This window comes from Zea mays, chromosome 8, assembly GCF_902167145.1.
Source record: "Zea mays cultivar B73 chromosome 8, Zm-B73-REFERENCE-NAM-5.0, whole genome shotgun sequence".
In the NCBI taxonomy this organism is placed as follows: domain Eukaryota; kingdom Viridiplantae; phylum Streptophyta; class Magnoliopsida; order Poales; family Poaceae; genus Zea; species Zea mays.
Window position 1 is genome coordinate 150,194,639 of NC_050103.1, and position 22,308 is coordinate 150,216,946.

At 42.9% G+C, this 22,308-nt stretch overlaps 1 protein-coding gene across 2 annotated transcripts; it reads left to right on the plus strand.

Annotated features, from left to right (window-relative positions):
* The first annotated feature begins 2,988 nt into the window (after positions 1 to 2,988).
* On the plus strand, positions 2,989 to 17,605 carry LOC100193870 (MAG2-interacting protein 2). 2 transcript variants are annotated; one of them, XM_008656183.4, is made up of 11 exons: positions 2,989 to 3,508; positions 3,881 to 3,965; positions 4,063 to 4,251; positions 5,290 to 5,485; positions 5,599 to 5,820; positions 5,938 to 6,898; positions 7,482 to 8,664; positions 12,410 to 12,769; positions 12,867 to 14,085; positions 14,234 to 14,499; positions 14,922 to 17,605. In XM_008656183.4, exons 4-11 carry the CDS (start codon positions 5,467 to 5,469, stop codon positions 17,496 to 17,498), a joined length of 6,807 nt encoding a protein of 2,268 aa, XP_008654405.1. In that variant the 5' UTR covers positions 2,989 to 3,508; positions 3,881 to 3,965; positions 4,063 to 4,251; positions 5,290 to 5,466; the 3' UTR covers positions 17,499 to 17,605. The 2 variants fall into 2 exon arrangements, with proteins under 2 accessions (XP_008654405.1, NP_001346241.1); NM_001359312.1 differs by having other exon boundaries at positions 3,042 to 3,508; positions 5,594 to 5,820; positions 14,922 to 17,598.
* Positions 17,606 to 22,308: the final 4,703 nt, after the last annotated feature.

Genomic DNA, 22,308 nt, shown 5'->3' on the forward strand with positions numbered 1-22,308 from the left:
CAAGAGCTCTAACATTCAATTCTAGACACACCCAAGTGATCAAATCCTCTTCCAACTCCACAAAAGCTTTAGTGTTAAGTGAGAGAGATTTGTTGTGTTCTTTTGAGCTCTTGCGCTTGGATTGCTTTCTTTCTCATTCTTTCTTGAGATCAAACTCACTTGTAATTGAGGCAAGAGACACCAATTGTGTGGTGGTCCTTGCGGGAAGTTTGGTTCCCAATTGATTTGAGAAGAGAAGCTCACTCGGTCCGAGGGATCGTTTGAGAGAGGGAAAGGGTTGAAAGAGACCCGGCCTTTGTGACCACCTCAACGGGGAGTAGGTTTGCGAGAACCGAACCTCGGTAAAACAAATCCGTGTGTCACACTCTTTATTCGCTTGCGATTTGTTTTACACTCTCTCTCTCGGACTCATTTATATTTCTAAAGCTAACCCGACTTGTAGTTGTGATTAACTTTGTAAATTTCAGTTTCGCCCTATTCACCCCCCCTCTAGGCGACTTTCACTTAGGCATGAGCTAAATATTCTTGATTCTAGTAATTTTTATTGATGTTTTGCATACATAGCTCATTGATATACCTTTGATCATATTTCTTTCATGTGCTATGACTAATGTGTTTTAAGTGAATTTCATGCTAAGTCATAGATTGAAAGGGAATTGGAGTCTTCGGCGAAGATAAAGGCTTCCACTCCACTCCATCGAAAATTACTCATCCTTCGCCGTCGCTCCGCGCCGCTCTCCAACTTTGGTATAAGCTTCACTCATATGTTATTTACCATAGGGAAAGAAAATAACTAAGGGCTTATATTTCACTCTAGTATCCGTTTTTGGCGATTCATGCCAAAGGGGGAGAAAGTATTAGCCCAAAGCAAAAGGACCGCACCACCACCAATTTCAAAATTTTGAGTTAAGAAAAGATTTTTCAATTTGGTATCTTACTTTTGATAGAATTTCAAATTAGTACAACCCTTTCAAAACTAATATATAAAACCCTCTTGAACACTAAGAGGAGGATTTTATTGAGGGGGAGTTTTGTTTAGTCAAAGGAAAAGCATTTGAAACAAGGGGAGAAAATTTCAAATCTCTAAAATGCTTCTCAAAATCTTACTCATTTACCTTTGACTATTTGCAAAAAGACTTTGAAAAGAATTTACAAAAGAACTTGCAAAAACAAAACATGTGGTGCAAGCGTGGTCCAAAATGTTAAAAATGAAGAAATCAATCCATGCATATCTTATGAAAATTTATTGGTTCAATTCTAAAGTAACCTTTGCACTTACATTCTGAAAACTAGTTCAATTATGCACTTCTATATTTGCTTTGGTTTGTGTTGGCATCAATCACCAAAAAGGGGGAGATTGAAAGGGAAATAGGCTTACACATTTTCCTAATTAATTTTGGTGGTTGAATTGCCCAACACAAATAATTGGACTAACTAGTTTGCTCTAGATTATGAGTTCTACAGGTGCCAAAGGTTCACATCAAACCAATATAAAGACCGAAAAAGGATTCAAATATAGAGAGCAAAAGTCAGCCGGAGTGTCCCCTGGTCTGGCGCACCGGACTGTCCGGTGCACCACCGAACAGCGTCCGGTGCACCATGGACTCCAACTCCGAACTGCTCACCTTCGGGAATTCTGGGAGCCAGTCCGCTATAATTCACCGGACTGTCCGGTGTAGCACCGGACAGTGTCCGGTGGCGCACCGGACTGTCCGATGTGCCAGCGGAGCAACGACTACTTCAGCGCCAACGGTCGCCTGCAACCGCATTAAATGCGCTACAGTGCGCGCAGAAGTCAGGCACGCGTCAGAAGGCGCACCGGACAGTCTACAGGACCTATCCGGTGCACCACCGGACTGTCCGGTGGCCCAGAAGACAAAAGCTCCAACGGTCAGAATCCAACGGCTGGGTGATGTGGCAGGCGCACCGGACAGTGTCCGGTGACGCACCGGACTGTCCGGTGCAACATACGACAGCAGCCTTCACCAAACGGCTAGTTTGGTGGTTGGGGCTATAAATACCCCCAACCACCCACCATTCATAGCATCCAAGTTTTCAGACTTCCTACACCTTACAAGAGCTATAGCATTCAATACAAGACACACCAAAGAGATCAAGTCCTCTCCCAAATCCAAAGATCATTCCCAATCAATTAGTGACTAGTGAGAGAGTGACTTGTGTTCATTTGAGTTCTTGCGCTTGGATTGCTTCTTTTTCTCATTCTTTCTTGTGATCAACTCAATTGTAACCGAGACAAGAGACATCAATTGTGTGGTGGTCCTTGCGGGAACTTTGTGTCCCGTTTGATTGAGAAGAGAAGCTCACTCGGTCTAAGTGACCGTTTGAGAGAGGAAAAGGGTTGAAAGAGACCCGGTCTTTGTGACCACCTCAATGGGGAGTAGGTTTCCAAGAACCGAACCTCGGTAAAACAAATCCTTGTGTCTCACTCTTTATTTTGCTTGCGATTTGTTTTTCGCCCTCTCTCTCGGACTCGTTCATATTTCTAACGCTAACCCGGCTTGTAGTTGTGCTTAAGTTTATAAATTTCCTATTCACCCCCCTCTAGACGACTTTCATATCATTTATATCTTCTTTCTCTCCAGCAACGTTCTCTATATCCATCATTTACAGTCTTGTCTAAAAGATTTCATCCTCTATATCTCCTTTCTTTCCAACAACGTATTCTAAATCACATTCCCTATACCCAAATACCTATATTAGAGACATTTTTATTTTTTAAATACGTATTTACCATACTTTCAAATGTATTGTATATATTTTAGTTTTGCTAAATCGTTTATTTAAAGTATTTAAATAAATAGAGAATAGTTTAGAGAAACTCTATATATAGAGAATCCAGCAGCGTCCAGCGTCAAAGACCGATTGAAACTTATATTTAGGGTACACGAGCGAACCTGGCTGGATGGAGCCTAACTAATCCCAGATCACGTCCGTACCAAACTAGCCCCCTTACCTCCGTGCACAGATGGTCCGCTGACGTGCAGGATAGAACCTAGTCTGGCCCCACACGTCAGCGGGGCAGGACTGCAGAGGACGCTTCCCCGCGCCGCCGCTCTTTCGTCCACTCACGCCGGACGCCCCCGCCCGCGGCACTGCGCCGGTGGTCTCCTGACCGCCCACCCCTGATCGGGGCCCCTCGCCGGAGCTCTCCACCTGCCAGCGCCGGTGCTCGAGCGTGCGGGCGAGAGAGAGAGATAGACGGCGCTCACTCGTTCTGGGGGATTTTCCCTTCGAGACAGGGCCAAAGGGTACCGGTTACCAAACGAAACCGCTCCGTCCTGTCCGTCGCCCCTCGGTCCCTCTCCCTTCGGTTCGACCAAAGTCACCAAACGTATCGCAAACAAGCTCCTCGACCCGAGTTCGAGCTCAACTCGGCGGAGATCTCCACTCTTCAGCAAGGCGCGGGATGCCGGCGATGGCACCGGAGGACGATGAAGCACTGTACGAGATCCACCGGCACGCGTCGGGATCCCACGTGATCCCTCATGTGAGTGCCCGCCCCCTCCCTCTCCCCCTCCTCGTCCTCCCATGCTTTCTCCCTCTCGTAATCCAATCGCGGGCGCGTTGTGCTTGGGAGAGATGCGAGGTGGGTCATCGTAGATTCGCGCTCTTCAATAATGTTCCCTTGATGTCCATTTCCCGAATTCTGTTTTCGGGTGAGGGTGTCGCCAGAGTTCATAGCAATAGCTCACAATGTTTTTTCCCCTTTTAGCCTGTCTATCTATATGTGTTCTTTTTGTTTCGTACAACGTGGCTGCGAGTTGTTCAATTTACCAAGTTTTTAGTAGTATTTTGGAAGCTAAATAGCTGTGAAATCTTGATGGTCATCTTCATAGTTATGTAATTCTTGCAAACACAGCAAGAAGAATACCAAGGTGCTGCGACAAGTTGTGGTAGCTCAGATGCTGGAGGAGGAGGTGTCCTCTCCTATCTCTCCTTGCAAGGTACAATTCCTTCGCTTCGAAACCTTCACAAATCCATCCATACAGGATGTGGCGCTGACCATTTGCTTCTTCATGCTACCACCAACCACCCTTGAAGGTGTGAGCAAACTTAAGGAAAAGTGGGATAGGTACAGGGTGCTGGGGAAGAGTAGGCAGAGGAAGAAGGGGGATGGCGTCGCACTGTTTGTCTCACCAAATGCAGAATATGTGTCTGTAACTGTTGGGAATCACATCATCATCTTGAGGAAAGCCGATGGCTATGCATCACCTTGTGGTGTTTACACAAGTGAGTGAGCGTCCTGCTTGTTCCTTCATCGCTTTGGTTCTTCTAGTGTTATTCATTGGTGTTTACTATTATGTGTATTAAGCGTGAAAGAAATTGTCTCTCAATTCGCATGCATATAGAGTATTAAGTTATATTTATTGGAATGAGTGAACCACATATTACTTGAACTTCGAAGTCCTTTCAGAAATGTGGCATATGAGACCATCATAATTTGCATTTAATTTAACAAAAAATGTTATATGTGGAAGATATCTTTATTTGGTCGTGACAATAGCATTTTATGCTGTGTATTTTTAATATGCACTGCTGACGCAGAAGTAAGGTTGTTGTGACTCCAGTTTTCTAGCTTACCTCTCCCTTTGTTCAGGAAAGAATACAATTCTAACATAGTACTGAGTCAAACCATTTGGAGTTTGACCAAGTTTATTATAATAAAAATATCAATATTTATAATACCAAATAAGTGTCATTTGATTTGCCATGAAATATATTGTTAGTATACATATTTTGTGCTGTAAATATTGATCTTTTTCTATAATCTTGGTCAAACTTTAGAAAGTTTGACTAAGGATAGAGAAAGAATTGCATGTTTTCCTGGACATAGGTACTTCACATATAAATTGTCTATGTTAAGGCTCCAAATTTATTTATCCAAATGTCCGGGTGCAGGCTGCCATTTGCATGTTTAGAAGAAAAGTTGCACTGATTATTGAAAGAATTTCAGTCCATGCATCATTTTACCATTTACACCAAGCAAACATTTTACACTGCTCATTACATTTTCGTTCCTCAGGTTGACCAATTAATTTTTTTGGGAGATTAGGTGCCAGTTTTTGTTTATGTTGGCAGAAATATTGCACTATTGTCATTTTGCTACAATCCCTAGACAGTAGCAATCTGCATATTTCCATTTTCTTTTTAGTTTCTTGAAAATAGTTTTATAATATGGAACATAGTTTCATGTGCATTTTCTGCAGTAGAGGTCCGGGGGCATCATTTTTTCTGATTATCCACTGTATTGTAACTATTTCTGGTCAGATAATGACCGAATAGCATTTTTCACAAATGGGGCTTGGCTGGAGGCTCAAGGCGTTTTTGGTGTGGTGGATGACCTAAGCACACTTTACTTGATCAAAGAAAATGGGGAGTTACTAGCAAGGAGGACATGTGATCAGTTGAAGCTATCTTCTTCCATTATTGATCTGGTTTTGCAGGATGGTACAAGCTTACTTAGGTGATTATCAGTTGTTTTCAGTTGGGAGCTTTCCCCTTAAATCATGTATTATCCTTCATTTCGTGGGATAATTTGGCCTTAACTAATAATTTCCATTAATATTTGTAGGCCAGGTTTCTACATTTTTACAAGTGACTGCTTGGTTCATAGATTTGATTACACTGAAGAACCTGAGGCATGTTTATGCGAAGTTCCCATATCAACTAAAGATGCAATGTCAGCTAGGACTATCCAGTTACCTCGAAGTTTATCGTGCATTGATTACCATCAACGTCACTCGCTATTTGTCCTAGTTGGAGATTCCAATGTTTCATTTAGCTCCAATAGTTATTCTGGTATGCTCATTCACCAGCCTGTTCTCAACTTCTACACTTGCTAATCCTGCACTATATAGCTTGTTCACTGAAATTCAAATGGCGTTGTTTCTAATCTTCTTTATTATAATATTTTAGGAACCTATTTTATGTATCTATTACACTTCAACAAAAATCTGGAACTTAGTCTTTCATTTAAAAGCATGCAGTTGGAAGGGGTATTTTGTCCCCTGAAGGATCAAAGAACCTTTGTTTCATCCCCGAAAATCAGGATCTCGCCTCAGGGAAAGTATATTGCTACGTTGGATTTGACTGGTTTTGTAAACTTTTTTTCACTTGATGGTGACTTGCGCACTGTTCCACTTCAAACTCTTGGAAAGGCTAGACACCTAATTGATGTTAAGGACATCAGTTGGTGGACAGATAATGTTCTTATGTTGGTAAGAAAAGATGGTAGCATTAGCATGTACAGCATCACTGAAGACAAGATAGTTTCCAATGATGACCCGGTTTTATCTACACCAATATTGGAGAAGGCAAAGGCTACTGAAGGACATGCTTTTGTTTTGCAATCTAGGAGATATGGAACAAACACTCCAGTTAATAAGCGGATGGATAGTGACTCGGAACCTTGTCTGCTGAGTGGTTCTGGGGAGCACCAACAAACAGAAGGGGATGAAATGTCCTGGAGTCTGATATCATTCTCCAAAGTTACAGTAGCAGAAATGTACTCTGTTCTGATAAGAGAGAAACGATACAAGGACGCTTTAGATTTTGCTTCTAGATACAATCTAGATAAGGATGAAGTTCTTAAAGCATGCTGGTTGCACTCTGATGCCAATACTCATGAGATAGACTCGTACTTAGCAAAAATTAAAGACCAAGTATTTGTATTATCAGAATGTGTAAACAAAGTTGGGCCTACAGAAGCAGATTTAAGGGCTCTACTTTCTTTTGGACTTTGTATAACTGATTGTTACAGATTTTCTGAGTTAGATAACAGCAGTAAGGGCTCAACATGGGACAGTCGCACCATTAGGCTTCGTTTATTGCGGCACATAGACATGTTAGAGACATTCTTGGGCATTAATATGGGAAGGTATGTTCTTGCTATTCTTTCTCAAGATAAGAATGCATAACCAGGAAATGTTAATTTTTTGGAAGCATTTACAACTATATTACAGTTGTTGAGTCACATTAATCCTACACACATCTAATTAACATAATTCGTTACATGCATAGAGCATATCTGAATCACAGTTCATTACTCAAGATACTATAGAAGTTTCTGCACTGATATACTCCCCTTAGTAATTTGGCGTAGCGTTCCACTTATAACCGAAATAAGCTTTACCCAATGGCAACCTGGCTCTAATTTTTTACATGTAGGAAAAAGAGAAATGGATGCAATCACTTATCTTCTTAGTCAAAGGAATGTTTCTTGTCTTGTTTCCATTTTATCGATAACATTTTCAAGATTACATGTTGGCTTGTTTTCATTTGTCTAACCTATTTGCTCATTCCAGTTCTTAAAACCACTTTCCTATTTTTCTGCACTGTATGATGATGTTAGCTTTCTTTTGCAAAGTTGATTGCATGCACATGTGGAACTTGCCGCTTTTTATTGGACTTTGCTTGCTTGCCGCTTACTTCAGGCTAAATGCAATGGTCTTATTATGCAGGTATGCAGCAGGAGAATATAGCAAATTCCGTTCAATGCCATTGGTGGAAACAGCCATAGCATTAGCCGAAAGTGGCAAAATTGGGGCTTTAAATCTTATATTCAAGCGTCATCCATATACTGTCTCTTCAGATATTTTACGTGTTTTGTCTGCTATCCCAGAAACCCTTGCTGTTCAGACTTATAGTCAGTTGCTGCCAGGGAAATCCCTTCCCAGTGTTGTCATATTAAGAGCTGGTGATTGGGTTGAATGTGAACAGATGGCTTCATATATAAACAATTGCCCTGCCGAGTTGGACAAGGTCGAAGAGATCAAAACGGAAATACTTGTAAAGCACTCAAAAGGCTTTTCATGGCCTTCAGTTGCTGAACTTTGTGAGTGGTATAAGAACAGAGCAAGGGACATTGACTGCTTAAGTGGACAGCTGGAAAACTCTCTGGCCATGATAGAGCTTGCATGTCAGAAGGGCATTGTAGAGTTGCAGCCATTCTTTGATGATATTAAATGCCTCTACCAGGTTGTATATTCTAATGAATTGAATGAGTTTACAATGAATCTTTTGACATGGGAAGATCTGCCTGATTATGAAAAGTTCAAAATCATTCTCAAAGGAGTCAAAGAAGATACAGTTGTTCAACGGCTAGAAGAAAATGCTATCCGTTTTATGAAGAAATTATATGAACACAAACAAGAATCCTACCTTGTTAGTTGGCTGAAAGAGGTAGCTGCTAAAAATGAGCTTTTGATTTGCTTAGCTGTCATTGAAAATGGTTGTGGGGAATCACCAATATATGGTCTCTTCAAGGATCTTGCTGAGATGATAGAAACCTCTGTTCACTGCATTTATATGTGCAGTGCAACTAACCAGTGGAATACCATGTCATCAATATTATCAAAGTCACTCTATAAAACAAAGAGGGAGAAATCGTTAGTGGCTAGTGAAGAAGACTGCAATCTGAAAGATGCTAAGCATGCTCTTGGTTCTTCTATGGTTTCTTATGAGGAGATGCAATGTGTCTGTGCTGATATCTTATCTGGTCTGGGCAATGCTCCAGAAGATTTTTATCACTATGATTCAGTACCTGACAAACCTAATGATGTCAAATATCTTGATATATTGGAGAAGAGGCTAAAAGTTGCTGAAGGCCATGTAGAAGTAGGACGGCTCTTTGCTTATTATCAGGTATTGATGCCTCTTCAATAAATCATTGCTTCTATATTTTTGTTTTGGTTTCTTTAGTGTTTTAGACATGTTGAATTGCAGTAAATCTACTTGGACTTCTTTAGCATTGCTGCTCTGTATAGGGATACCTCATACTTGTATGCAATGTGAAGGGGAAAAAGAAAATTTTATCACATGCATTCTTTTTTTCTCGAATACGTAGGAGGGCTGCGTATCATTATATTAAAAGGAGAGGAAAAAGGCCTATGGCCCAAAACACACACACACACACAACATGATTGTTGATCTTGCTCCCTGGCTTTTCGCTACCATCCCTAAGCAAGTAAGCAAAGAGCTAATAGGAGGACGGTGCAGGTTGCCCTTACTAATACTTCGTGGTGTTGGATATTCAGAGTGCCATCACTGTTCGGATCCTCATGGATTTTCATAGCCTATGGGATATTGTCAACTCGGTGGAGCTACAACCAGATGTGGATGATCAACCAGAGAACCGGTCAAAGAACCAGTCTTGTTGCGGAGGTTGTTGGAGCGTCATGGTCTGGAAGTTGGCTGCTAGCCTGCTGATCCTAGCCTTGAGACAAAGAGGGATGGATGGGTGTAGGAGGGACGCACCACTGACTAGCCCATTGGCCAGGAGGATCGATGACGTAGGACTGCGACGCCTGCTGTGGCTTGTAGGGCGCCTTAGGGCGTGGAGGTGTCAGGGCTCGTCAGTTCATGGACCCAGCCACATGTTGATGGCGCCGGTCCACGAGTTCTGGTAGGTGTAGCCGACGGGATGAGAGTGCCCAGGGGTGTTGGTGCCGCCCTGAAGCACCCTGTGCACCATGGGAGGAACAATTGGTGTCTTTGTTATAGCGCCTGCCATCGCGCCTGCCACGTGGTTGCTGGTGGTTTGGAGCCACCAGCACCACCATTAGAGCCACCTCTAGAGTTGTCACCAGAGAGGACAACGAGGGCTGCAGCCGAGGAGCCTTAGCCATGGTGAGCTCCTCGACGCGTAGGTTGTCCCGGACCTACAAGAATGAGGGAAGTGGGCTGGTGCGGTGAAGGTGGGAGTCCAAGAGCGCTGAAACGCTCGTTAAGCCCATGTATGATGTTGAGGATGAGCGTCTCCTCAGTGATAGGATGGCCAAGGTCCCAGAGGCCCTCCACCATGCGCTTGAAGCAACGACAGTAGTCGACGACGGACATATCACCCTGGGAGAAAGCTTGGAACTCCTGGTCGGTATAGAGAGCGTGGGTGGTGCGGTTTCCAAGGAATTGGGATTCAATGGCGACCCAGATCACGCGGGTGGAGGCGCCGCGCTCGGAGGCGGTGCCGACGAGGTCGTTGGAGATGGCGCCAAGAAGGCAGGTGCAGACGCACCGTTCATCCGCACCCAGGAAGGAGATGCTGGGGTGACGGTTTCGGAGAGGGCATGCAGTTCCAACGAGTACTTGTTGAGGACGTCGAGGAATGACTCCTTTGAGCGGGCGTAGAATGTGAAGTTGACGTCGAGCACGAGCGGGACTATAGAACGAATGTTCTAGACAGAGACCGCCTACCCGTGTAGGTTGAGACTTGAGAAGGGTGGAGGCCTGCTGTTGAAGCAGTGCGTCGGTAAGGCAGGGTCCACCCGCGCTAGAAGTGGCGGGACATCAATCGCTCCATCGGGAGCGAGATCCTCAACCCGAAGTGGTGCAGCCGTGGTCCGCTCGTGGGCTGCATATGTTCTTGAGCGGCACGAAGGCGCTCGAAGGCCGCCTCGATCTCTTTCTTGACGACAGTAGCTTTACGGTCGGCCTTGAGGGCGCGCGCCAAGGCAGGGTCCTGAGCCTCTTGTTCCGTGCGCGCGTGCTCCTCAGCGGTGTGATGGGCATCAACATCAGCACCAGGAGCGGAGGGAGATCTTGGCGGCTCAGTCATCGATTATGGAGGAAGACATGGCACATGGCTTTGATGGACGTGCAAAAGGCAGCGCCCGCGGGTAGTGCATAGGCGCATTAGGAGCGGTGCCGGTGGAGAGGGCGCGCTAATAGCTGCGCAGACAATGGAAGAGAGAAAGAAAACCTAGACTCCTAATACCATGAAAGAGATTGAATTTGTGTGGAATAGTAGATTGATTATTTAGTGATGCAAAGGTTACAATATATAGGGGTGAGGAGATCTTGGGGCAAAAGGAACCCATAATTAAGATCTCCTCAGGACTTTCTAACCATATATATCTCCACATTACCAAATAGGGGACGATCGTCTATAGAGCCTAGAGCCAGGTGTGGCCTTGCTACACGGTCTAGCCGGCTAAGGAGCCAGGTGTAGGACCTCTACACACAATAATACATTAATTGTCTAACACACCCCCGCAGTCGAATCGTCGGGACACCGAACATTCAAAAACTCTACCGGTAGGGGAAAGACCGCCTCTACGGTATTATATTAAGAAGAAGCTCAATTGGAGCCCAAACCAAGAAACATTCACGAAAGTTGGGCCCCTCGTGCAGCATGAGGGCCCGCCCCCTATAGGTCAGATCTTTACTCGTGCTTTGATCCTCCTAGCCCCTACACGAGGATTCGTCCCCCATAGGCTAGTCCATCTCGTGTGCACACAACCAGGGGAACCAACAAGACCTTTTTTAACCTCAGGCTAAAATTCGCTCCCACTGGGATTCAAACTCAGGACCTACGAAGTGCTACTCGACCACCTAACCAACTCAATTAGAGGCCCTTTTGTGACACCAAATATTCAGGATGGACCAAAATTCCATGAATACAGATGAATGCAGTTCCTTGGTGAAGATGTCGGCGAACTGAGAGGTCGTCGGCATGTGAAGGACACGGATATCAATAAGTGCAATGTGCTCTCGGACGAAGTGAAGATTGATCTCCACATGTTTGGTGCGCTGATGTTGAATGGGATTGGTTGCAATGTTTTCAAGTCGTCTAGTCGACCCTCGTATAGCTACCGACCAGTCAACTAGTCGCGATTAGTCGTCGACCAGATCAACTGATCGATCGGATCCACATCTACATGCATATAGCAGGTGGCATGCATCTAATCAAATAGAGGCTATAGGGCACACATCAAACAAGGAAAATAGAGAAGAAAAAACCCCACCACGCGCCAAGGTGGGGTCGCGGGCCTCCTGTTCCGTGCGCGCGTGCTCCTCGGCGGTGCGATGGGCATCAACATCAGCACCGGGAGCGGAGGGAGATATTGGCGGCTCAGTCATCGATGATGGAGGAAGACATGGCACAGGGCTTTGATGGACGCGGAAAAGGCACCGCAGGCAGTGCATAGTCGCACTAGGAGCGGCGCTAGTGGAAAGGGCGCGCTAACAGCTGCGCAGACAATGGAAGAGAGAAAGAAAACCTAGACTCGTAATACCATGAAAGAGATTGAATCTGTGTGGAATAGTAGATTGATTATTTAGTGATACAAAGGTTACAATATATAGGGGTGAGGAGATCTTGGGGCGAAAGGAAACCCATAATCAAGATCTCCTCAGGGAAGTAAACCCATAATTAGGATCCCCTGAGGACTTTCTAACCATATATATCTCTACATTATCAAATAGGGGATGGCCGGCTATAGAGCCAGGCACGGCCCTGCTACATGGTCTGGCCAGCTAAGGAGTCAGGCACAGGATCTCTACACAATAATACATCAATTGTCTAACAATACCTTTCATTTTTCATGGATTGTTTACTTGTTTGCCAATGTTCTGCACTGTCAGTGCAACTCATAGCTGAATGTGGTCACAGGTCCCAAAATCAATGCATTTCTTCCTTAGTGCTCACTTAGATGAGAAGAATGTAAGGCAAATTATACGGCTGCTTTTATCGAAATTTGGCAGACGTCAACCTGTTCGATCAGACAATGAGTGGGCTAACATGTGGCGTGATTTAAAACTCTTCCAAGAAAAGGCATTTCCTTTTCTTGATTCAGAATATATGCTGGCCGAATTTATCAGAGGGCTATTGAAAGCTGGTAAATTTTCGCTAGCCAGGAATTATCTTGGAGGAACCAGTGCAGTTTCTTTATCCACAGAGAAGGCTGAAAATCTTGTGATACAAGCTGCAAGGGAGTATTTCTTCTCGGCTTCAACTTTATCTGGGAATGAAGTGAGTTGATGTTACCAATTTTTTTTGCCATCCAGTTATTACTCTGCCATTTCATTTCTGTGATTAATGCTAACTTGGATTATACAATCCCTTGCAGATTTGGAAAGCCAGGGAATGCCTAAATTTGTTACCTAATAGCAAAAATGTTCAAGCAGAAACTGATATAATTGATGCTCTTACTGTTAGACTTCCTTATCTAGGGGTGACTATCCTTCCTCTTCAGTTCAGGCAGGTAAAGGATCCTATGGATATCATCCGCATGGTGATAACATGTCAAGCAGGTGCATACCTTCATTTTGAAGAGATCATTGATGTCGCTAAACTTCTGGGATTAAGAAGTGAAGAGGAAGTAGCGGATGTGGAGGAGGCTATTGCCAGAGAAGCTGTGGTAAATGGTGATCTTCAACTTGCCCTTGATATCTGTTTAAATTTAACAAAAAAGAGTCATGGTGCAGTGTGGGATTTATGTGCTGCAATTGCTAGAGGCCCTCCACTTGACAATTTGGATACTGGTACCCGTGAAAAGCTATTGGGTTTCGCTCTCAGCCATTGTGATGACGATTCTGTTGGGGAATTGTTGAATGCTTGGAAGGAGCTTCATGCTCAGGGTACTTTTGAGAAATTAATGATTACAACCGCAACAAATCCTCCCAATTTCTTGATTGATGGATCTTCAATCACACCACTTCCTGTACAAAGTGTGCAAGACATACTTGACCTGAGAGATGACAATGGCCATGATAGACGTAGCGACCTTGTGGGAATTGTTAAAGACATGCTGTCAAAAGTTTGCTTGGACTTTTCTAATGGAGACACACATAATTGGGAGTCTATGTTGGAAGAAAACCGGAAATTGTTGTGCTTTGGAGCACTGGTATTACCATGGCTTTTGAAATTGTTCAGTAATGAAGCATGTGATGGTGAAATAATGGATCATCTCACTAGGAGATGTCGATTTTCAACAAAAGTAAAAGCAGCAACCAGTATCATATATTGGTTAGTTATAAATGGTTTGGCCCCCAATGATAATATAATCATGATTCTTGCAAAGTCTATAATGGAGCCTCCCATTGATGAAGAGTTTGATGTACTTGGCTGCTCGGTTCTTTTGAATCTCATGGACCCTTTCAATGGAGTGAAAATAATAGAGGAAGAGCTAAAAAGACGAGAATCTTATCAAGAAATTAGCAGCATAATGAGTGTAGGAATGTTATATAGTTCCCTCAATAATTCTAAGAAAGAGTGCTCCACTCCTGAACAGAGGAGAAACCTGTTGCTTCACAAATTTCATGAGAAGTTCACCTCAGCCGATACCGGTAGGTGTACTAAAATCAACAAGTCATCAATATGGTCACTATTTTACTATTGAATATTCTGCTGAGCTCAATCTTCTGCTGAGTTTTATTTGAATTGTTTTTGTGCTAATACATACCATATTCATTTTGTTTCTACCAACTTTGACAGATGATTTAGACCAGGTTGATATGGCAAATACAACCTTCTGGAGAGAATGGAAATCAAAGTTAGAAGAGGATAAACAACTGGCTGATCAAGCGCGGATGCTCAAGCAGATATTACCTGATATAGACACATCTCGATTCTTGTCTGGTGATGTTAATTATATCAAAATAGTAGTTTACTCCTTTGTTAATTCTGTAAAGATGGAGAAAAAACACATACTCAAGGAAGCAGTGCGGATAGCTGAGGCATATGGGTTGCAACGAACTGAGGTCTCTCTCACACATCTGAGCTTATATTTTTGTTTTCTTTATATGTAAATTTCTAGCGAAAGGGCCTCTACTTGAGTTGGTTAGGTGGTCTGATTAGCACTCCTCAGGTCGTGGGTTCGACTCCCCGTGGGAGCGAATTTCAGGCTGTGGTTACAAAATCACCTCGTCTATCCCACACCAAAGCACAGGTCTAAGGTCTCGCCCCGGTCGCGGTTGTTCTCACATGGGCTACGGTTCCGCTGTGTATGGGTGGGGCAAGGGTTCGGGGGGTTTAGTGACCTGCGTTAGAAGGTCTTTTTCTTAATATAATGCCGTGGAAGCGGTCTTACCCCCGCAGGTCGAGTTTTTTTATATGTAAATTTCTCACCTGCAGTTTTGTCTCATGATGTTTTACAATCTCATATGGTTGCTTGGATTTTTAGGTGCTTTTACGATTTCTCGCCTGCAGTCTTGTGTCTGAATACTGGGATAACAATGATATTCTGAACGAAATTTCTGAATTCCGGGAGGATATTGTCAGCTCAGCTAAGGGTGTGATCGATATGATATATTCAGATGTCTATCTGGAGATAGATGGGTATAATAAACAACGTCTTTCTTACATTTACGGCATTCTTTCAGCATGTCATTCATATCTGAAGAGGACCAATGAGATAGAATTGAGATACCCAGTGCATGTGCATACCCATAAGCTTGAACCATTTCAGTACTATAAGGTACTTGAGGAAGAGTGCAAGAAAGTCTGCTTCATTGATGGCTTGAACTTTAAAAACATTGCTGGACTGGATAATCTGAACTTTGAGCATTTCAATGACGAAGTATGCAAGAATATCCATGCCTCCACCGTCACTGCTATAGCCGATATGGTACAGTCTCTTGTGAGTATGTATGTTGATGTACTGGCCAAGGGACTCATATCACAACAAGGTGTTTACAAGCACTATGTTCTGGGGTTGCTGGCATCACTTGAAGGCCGCAGTGAAGCACAATCGAACAACACAGATTATGAAAAGTTGCAGGCTTCCCTATGCGAATTTGAGTTGAACTATGATAGTTGCAGGGAGTACATCCAAGCTCTTCCAGCCACAGATATTTCATATATTGTAAGAAGGTATTGCACCCTTTGCTTTCCATCTAACTTAGCACGAAGCCATCCACAGGAACCTTCATGGAGGAAACCTCTTGCCACGCTACTAGAATTTTGGTCTAAAGTTGTTGATGACATACCGGGGGATTCAATTGATGCTTGCTCATATGGAAGAACAGACTACTTAAATTCAAATAGGTTATCTCTGTGCATGAGAGCTTTCAGGCAGCTATTAATAATTGATGAGATAGCACTGCACCAAGGTTGGGATGCCATTTCCATGTATGTAAAAGATTGCCTTAGAAATGGAAAGATGATGGAAACACCATGCTTTTGTCGAGCTATGATTCTATCAGGCTGCAGTTTTGAATCTGTAGTTGAAGTATACTTTGGAGGACAAGGACAGTTAGGGAGTGAGAATGCAGATCCAAGCAATTATTTGGACCTCTTAGAACTTTATAATGCTGCTACAGAAAAGTGTTTGTCGGATTTGAGTGAGGAATCTTGCGAATATCGAATATTGCTTCATAATTTGCTGTCATCTTTGAGCCGGTCAACGGGAAAACATGCTGGTGCTCTAGAAATGGTCAGATCTGGTGTTTGGGGGAAGTTAATCCGCTATTCGGAAGACATGCAGCTAGAGAGCCAATTACGAGTCTATGCACTACAGCTGATGCAATGTATCACAGGAAGAAACCTTAAATCTCTTCCAAATGAAATGGTGTGTCAGGTTGAGCCATGGGAATCATGGTATGAGCATGGAGCGGGTGCTGCCATAGCTGATGAGAGTATCAACTCCTCTAGCAGCATCACAGGGACTCTTGTCGCACTTAGATCTACTCAGATGGTCGCTGCAGTTCTGCCTGACGCTAATATCACTCCAGAAAACCTAGCAACTCTTGACTCTGCAGTATCTTGTTTTTTAAAATTGTCAGAACGTGCTTCTGGTGTGAGCGTTGCTGTTTTTGAAGCAGTGCTAGAAGAGTGGGAGCAATTGTTCTCCCCCAAAGAAGAGCATGTTGCACCTCATGAATCACCAAAAGAAACAAGTGACTGGAGTGATGGATGGGATGATGGCTGGGAGGCGCTACCGGAAGAGTTGGAGAGTCCAAAGAATAAACAAGAGGGTGTGTTGTTATCTGTGCATCCCCTCCACAGTTGCTGGATGGAGATTATCAGAAAACGTGTTGAACTTGGTGAGCTGCACAAGGTACTTGAACTTCTAGACCGAGCATCTTTGAAACACAGCGTGTTCCTAGAGGAAGAAGAAGCACACAGCTTGGTTGAACTTGTATCTGCTCTGGACTGCTTCATGGCCCTTAAAACTGTGTTGCTACTCCCATATGAATCTCTGAGACTGCAGTGCCTGCAGATGGTGGAGGTGAAAATGAGGGAAGGAATCGTGTCCACCTCATCAAATGCTGATGATCAGGAGCTCCTTGCCTTGGTTCTTTCCTCTGGAACTATGCAGAAGATCATCACAGAAGAGGCATACTCTAAATTTTTCTCTTACATATGCCATCTTGTCGGGCACCTTGCAAGGTCATTCCAGACTGATCTCCTCGTACAATGGAACGAAGCAACATCTAAGATCAACAGATCTTTACTGTTCGCTAGAGTTCTGTTTCCATGTTTTGTATCTGAACTGGTCCTCGGAGGGCAGTATCTTCTGGCTGGGTTCGTCATCTCGAGATGGATGCACACACATCCATCTCTGGGCCTGATGGATATCACCGAGACCAGTGTGCGATGCTTCCTTCAAGGCCAGGTTGCCCAACTTGATGAGGTGGGAGGGAGCGATGCTGCTCTCACTGACGGTGAAGTTTGTGTAAGGCACACAATCTCCACCCTACAGCCGAAACTTGTTTCTCTTCTGCAGTCTGCATTAGCTCTTTCGAACAAAGAGTTGTAGGCAAAGTCCTGTGTAGTTAACTTTTACACTCTTGCTGTACTACCGGTGTACCTGTAACATAAAATGTTTTTTTAGATAATGGTAAAAGTGAATGGTGGAAGATTTCATATTGTTATCCCAAAACTACAAAGTTCTTTAGGTTCAGAAACACAACCACCTAAAAACAACTACATCCCCCAACCTTCAACCAAACAAACAACACAAGCCCACATAGGCTGCAGAGCATGTTTACACATTTAGGGCTTGTTCGTTTTGGTGATAATCTACATGTATTGGGTGGGATTGAGCCGGTTTAAATCCATAACAAGTCAAAATCCACCCCAATCCCACCCAATACACTCCAATACACATGTAATATCAATAACCGAACAAGCCCTTAAAGTACTTTATTACAGACTATGGCCCGGCAAACAGCACACAGGCTAAAGAAGAAGGGTTAATTATATTTGTGTCATTACAATTTTCTACGTTTTGATACGTGTCACTAAACTTCTTAAACTTGCACATATGCCATTCAACTTCTATTCAACTCTGAAATACGCTATTTCAGATTTCCTTTTTTATCCTTGTTTGTCCAAACATATCCACCAGTACATTAACTGTGCAGCTTCTAGCGAAGGGTGGGGCATAGCTCCGGCGGGCGTGCAGCTCCGGTGGCGGCTGCTAGGGTTATGGGAGTAGGTTTGGAGAGACGAAAAGTCATAGAGGAGGGGGCGGTTCGGGCGGGCAGGGGGGGAGGGGCAGGCGCTCGACTGGCTTGGCTCGAGAGGGGCTTGCAGCGCACGACAGGTAAGTTGCCCGCGCCCAAGGCTCATGCGGAGGAGGGGGGCACGGCTAGGGTCGAACGGTCGCCCGCCGCGCCGTAGGCAGGGGAGGGGAGAGGGGAGAGAAAGGGGGTGGGCGACGCAGGGGAGGGGTCGGCCGGGGAGGGGCTGCCACAAAACAGTGAAGAAAATGAAGCACAAGGATCCCAAATCATGTTGGTTGCTCACCACAGAAGAAGACCATCGCTGGAGCTGAGGAGAAATCCGTTGATTGACGACGAACCGAAAGCACCAAAACGACGCCCTCGATGAGACGAACGCAGCGGTCCTCTCGGATTTTGCCAACGACACACGTATTGAAAGTAATTGATCGCCGGAGTTAGAACCGCCACGAACTTCGGCGAGCAATTCCGGGAGTTGTGGATCGAATCCAGAGAAACTGTTTTGATATTTGGAAAGGGCTCAGCGAGAGAGTTCCAGCCACATATATTCCTAGGGTTTGGACGAAACGAAATTCGGGTCAAATTCGGATTTTAGCGTTTATTAGTTCTAGAAAATGCAAAATTCGTTTTAATTCTCAAAATATTGTAGAACCTTCCAAATATTCCAGGAAAATTCCTAGGAATGTTTTGGGATCCAATGAACTCAAAAAAACATATTTGGAGCTTTTGAAAATGTTTTTAAGTACCTCAAATAAATAGATGGTATATTCCAATATTCTCGGAAAATAGAAAAATATTCCAATATTTACGGAAAGCTTCTACATGGTATATTAACATGTTTCAAACACCTTTAGCACTTAGAAACACTATACAACGACATGGATGCAACAATTAAAGCACCTCTAGGGCTCACTTCACTAGGCTTACACCAACATATAACAAAATAACTCTCCATTATTTTATAAAAAAGAAAAGAAAAGCAAGGAAAAGAGTGAGTAACACCTAAATTTTGAGTGAGCAAAGAAATTTTTATACCCCAAAATTTAGGGGGTTACAACTTTGTATTGGTGGCTATAGATTACTTCACTAAATCAATTGAAATTGTTCCCCTTGAAGAATATGACACATAAGAAAATAATTGAGTTCATTACAAAATATATCATACATAGGTTCAACACCCCTTAAACATTAACTAGGGACATCATGTATTACAAAATAAGTGCAAAATTTTGTTGAATTATATAAGATCAGATTACTCAATTTATCTTCATACTATGCTCAAGCTAATGGCCAAGTTAATTCTAGTAATAAGACTTTGACCAAGCTTATCAAAAGGATTAAGAATAATCCGAGGCAGTGGTATGATGTTTTGTCTGAAGCTCTATGTGCATATCATGTATCTAGACAAATGCTACTAAAGTTACTCCTTTTTAACTAGTATACGAGCAAGAGAATGTGATACCCGTCAAGGTGAATTTGGATGCATATAGGCTTGCTAAAAATAAATTAGCTATTGTTATATATTATGACTTAATGATGAAAAATACTGATGAGGCGACAAACATAAGATTAAAGGCTCTCAAGGATATGAGAAAAGACAAGGCTTGAGTTACCCGAGCATAAAATAACGAAGTCAAAAAAGAAGTCGTTCCGATTTGATATCTGGTATGAAACTATACTACCAATTGGAGCAAAGAACAACAAGTTTGACAAGTGGACACCAAGTTTGTAGGGTCCTTATAAAATGATCAAAGCAATATTTAAAAATTCATATATGCTAGAGACATTGCAAGGCAATAGTCTCCTCCGAGTAATTAATGAAATATGAGTAATTAACGAAATATACTTGAAAAGGTATTTTCCAATTATTTTATCCTACTAGAGTCGGCTAGGTCGACCACCAAACCCGACCAAGTTTGGTCTCCAAAGTCAGTCAGCGTGTCATTCAAACCCAACCAGGCTACGTAGGTTGTCGCCCCTTGAAACTCGGAGTTTCGAAGTTTAGGTCAACTTTTCCTGGATTCCAAACCAATTTATTTTGAAATCAATTTTCATGTAAAAACTTACAAAACACACATTGTAGTTATCTTCTAAAGGGATCAGATCAACCTCTCTATGTATATAAGAGTATAACTGTCGATTTAAAAATACAAAATCCATATCATTGATGATTGAAGTATCCAATAAACGATCGATCAAAAATACATCTACTATCCATTTCTCTCCACCTTGCTATTTTTCATGTATCCTTGTGAGACTTGATGGTGTTCTAAGGACGTGTTTGATTCGCTATCTAACTTGCCATATTTTGCTTAACTTATTTTTGTTGAAGGTTAATTCTTCAATTTGGCGGACTAACTTTAGGCAAGTAGTGGCAGAATTAGCCAAGATCCAAACATGCCTAGTCTTACCGATCCTAAGACAACCTTTATGTATTCATTCTTGTTTGAAGGTGTTCATAAGTCTACTAGGCAAAGAAGAGAATCAATATTGAATTAATCAATCATTGTACGCTCACTATATTCAATGTTGTCGCTCAACCACAGGCATGCTAGCTGGTGATCAGGTTAAAATTTCCCCAGCGGGATTCACAGGTTTTCAAGAAAAATTTCCATTCCTTGCGCACTATGAGAAATGAGTTTTGAACCGGACAAATTTTGTTCGAAATATAAAAAATTGATTTTTATAAAAATAAAAACACAATAAAAACTACATGGCTTTCTAAGTATTATGATATATCCCATATTAAAATTTCATCACATTTAATTAGTTTTAAAAAAACAAACAGAACCCGCTAACATGTGGGTATAGACGTTAGCCCATTTCAGTATAGACCATCAACCCTACCCGCTCTCCCTCACCCCCTTTAGTCTCCTACCTAGCTTAGGCGCATGTTGTCGCGGTCTGAGGTGCAATTCTGCTATCAAAGTGTCGAAATCCGGCGGTTCGACGATGTTTCTTGGTGTCCCGCATCCTTTTCTCGGTAAGAGTGCATATCCCTTACCCCGTGCTGCTCCTTTACCCCGTGTTAGTAGTAGATGGTTATTATTACATGTTAGTATTAGTTGCATAATTATTTGCATTGTTGTAGATGATATGTCAGATCTAGTATGGGAGCATGAAGAGAAAATTGGGTCTGATTTTAGGTGCAAGTATTGTCGTGAAGACAAGAGTGGAGGCAATGCTACATGTTTGAAGGAGCATCTAGCATAGAGATGGTTGAATATGAAGAACTGTCCTTCTATTCATCCTAAAGTAAAGACATACTTCGCACGTGAGATAGACAAGATAAAGGACAAGAAGAGGGAATGAAAGGATTGGACAGAGGCTAAGGACAACTAAGGCAGCAAGAATTCATTATGCTGATGTACAAGATGTTGAATATGATGTTGATCTATAGGCAACTCTATATCAGTCATGGGAGCAGCATGAGTTTAGACAAAGGGCCAATGCATGGTATGAAAGGGATGGTGAATCTAGGTCGAGCCAAGGGGTACCTCAAGGGTCAGGGCCAGTCCAAAGGATGATGTCAAGGGCCCGATCATAACTTTCAGAGCACATAAGAGACTACAATCTTGGTTCTATCACTAGCCCATGTCAAACAGAGGATAGATATGAGCCCCTGGACAAGTAAGGGTAGGAGCTTGAAAGAGCTTATTGGAATGGTATGGGCAAAGGCTTGCCATGCCATTGTGATAGCTGCCTAGAGGGGGCTAGATAGGTGACACCTGAAAATTCAACACTTAAACAAAATCTTGATCTCGATTAAGTGTTATAAGAAGAGAGAAAATAAACCAAGGGAAAAGAGTTCTCTTGCACTTGTTGCTCTAATAAATGCAGAATTAGTTTAGAGACCAACACAAGTAATATGTAATAAGATGTTATCACAAGAGAACTTAGAGGGAGAGAGAGGAGAACAAATCGCAACAGAAAGTAAAGAGCACAAGGGACATGTGATTTGTTTTACTGAGGTTCGGTTCCAAAGAACCTATGTCCCCATTGAGGTGTCCCTAAGGACAGGGTCTCCCTCAACCCTCTTATGTGATCCCAATGATCAAGCTTGAGCCCTCAGATTTTCTAATCTTGAGATGCAAGGCAACCCAC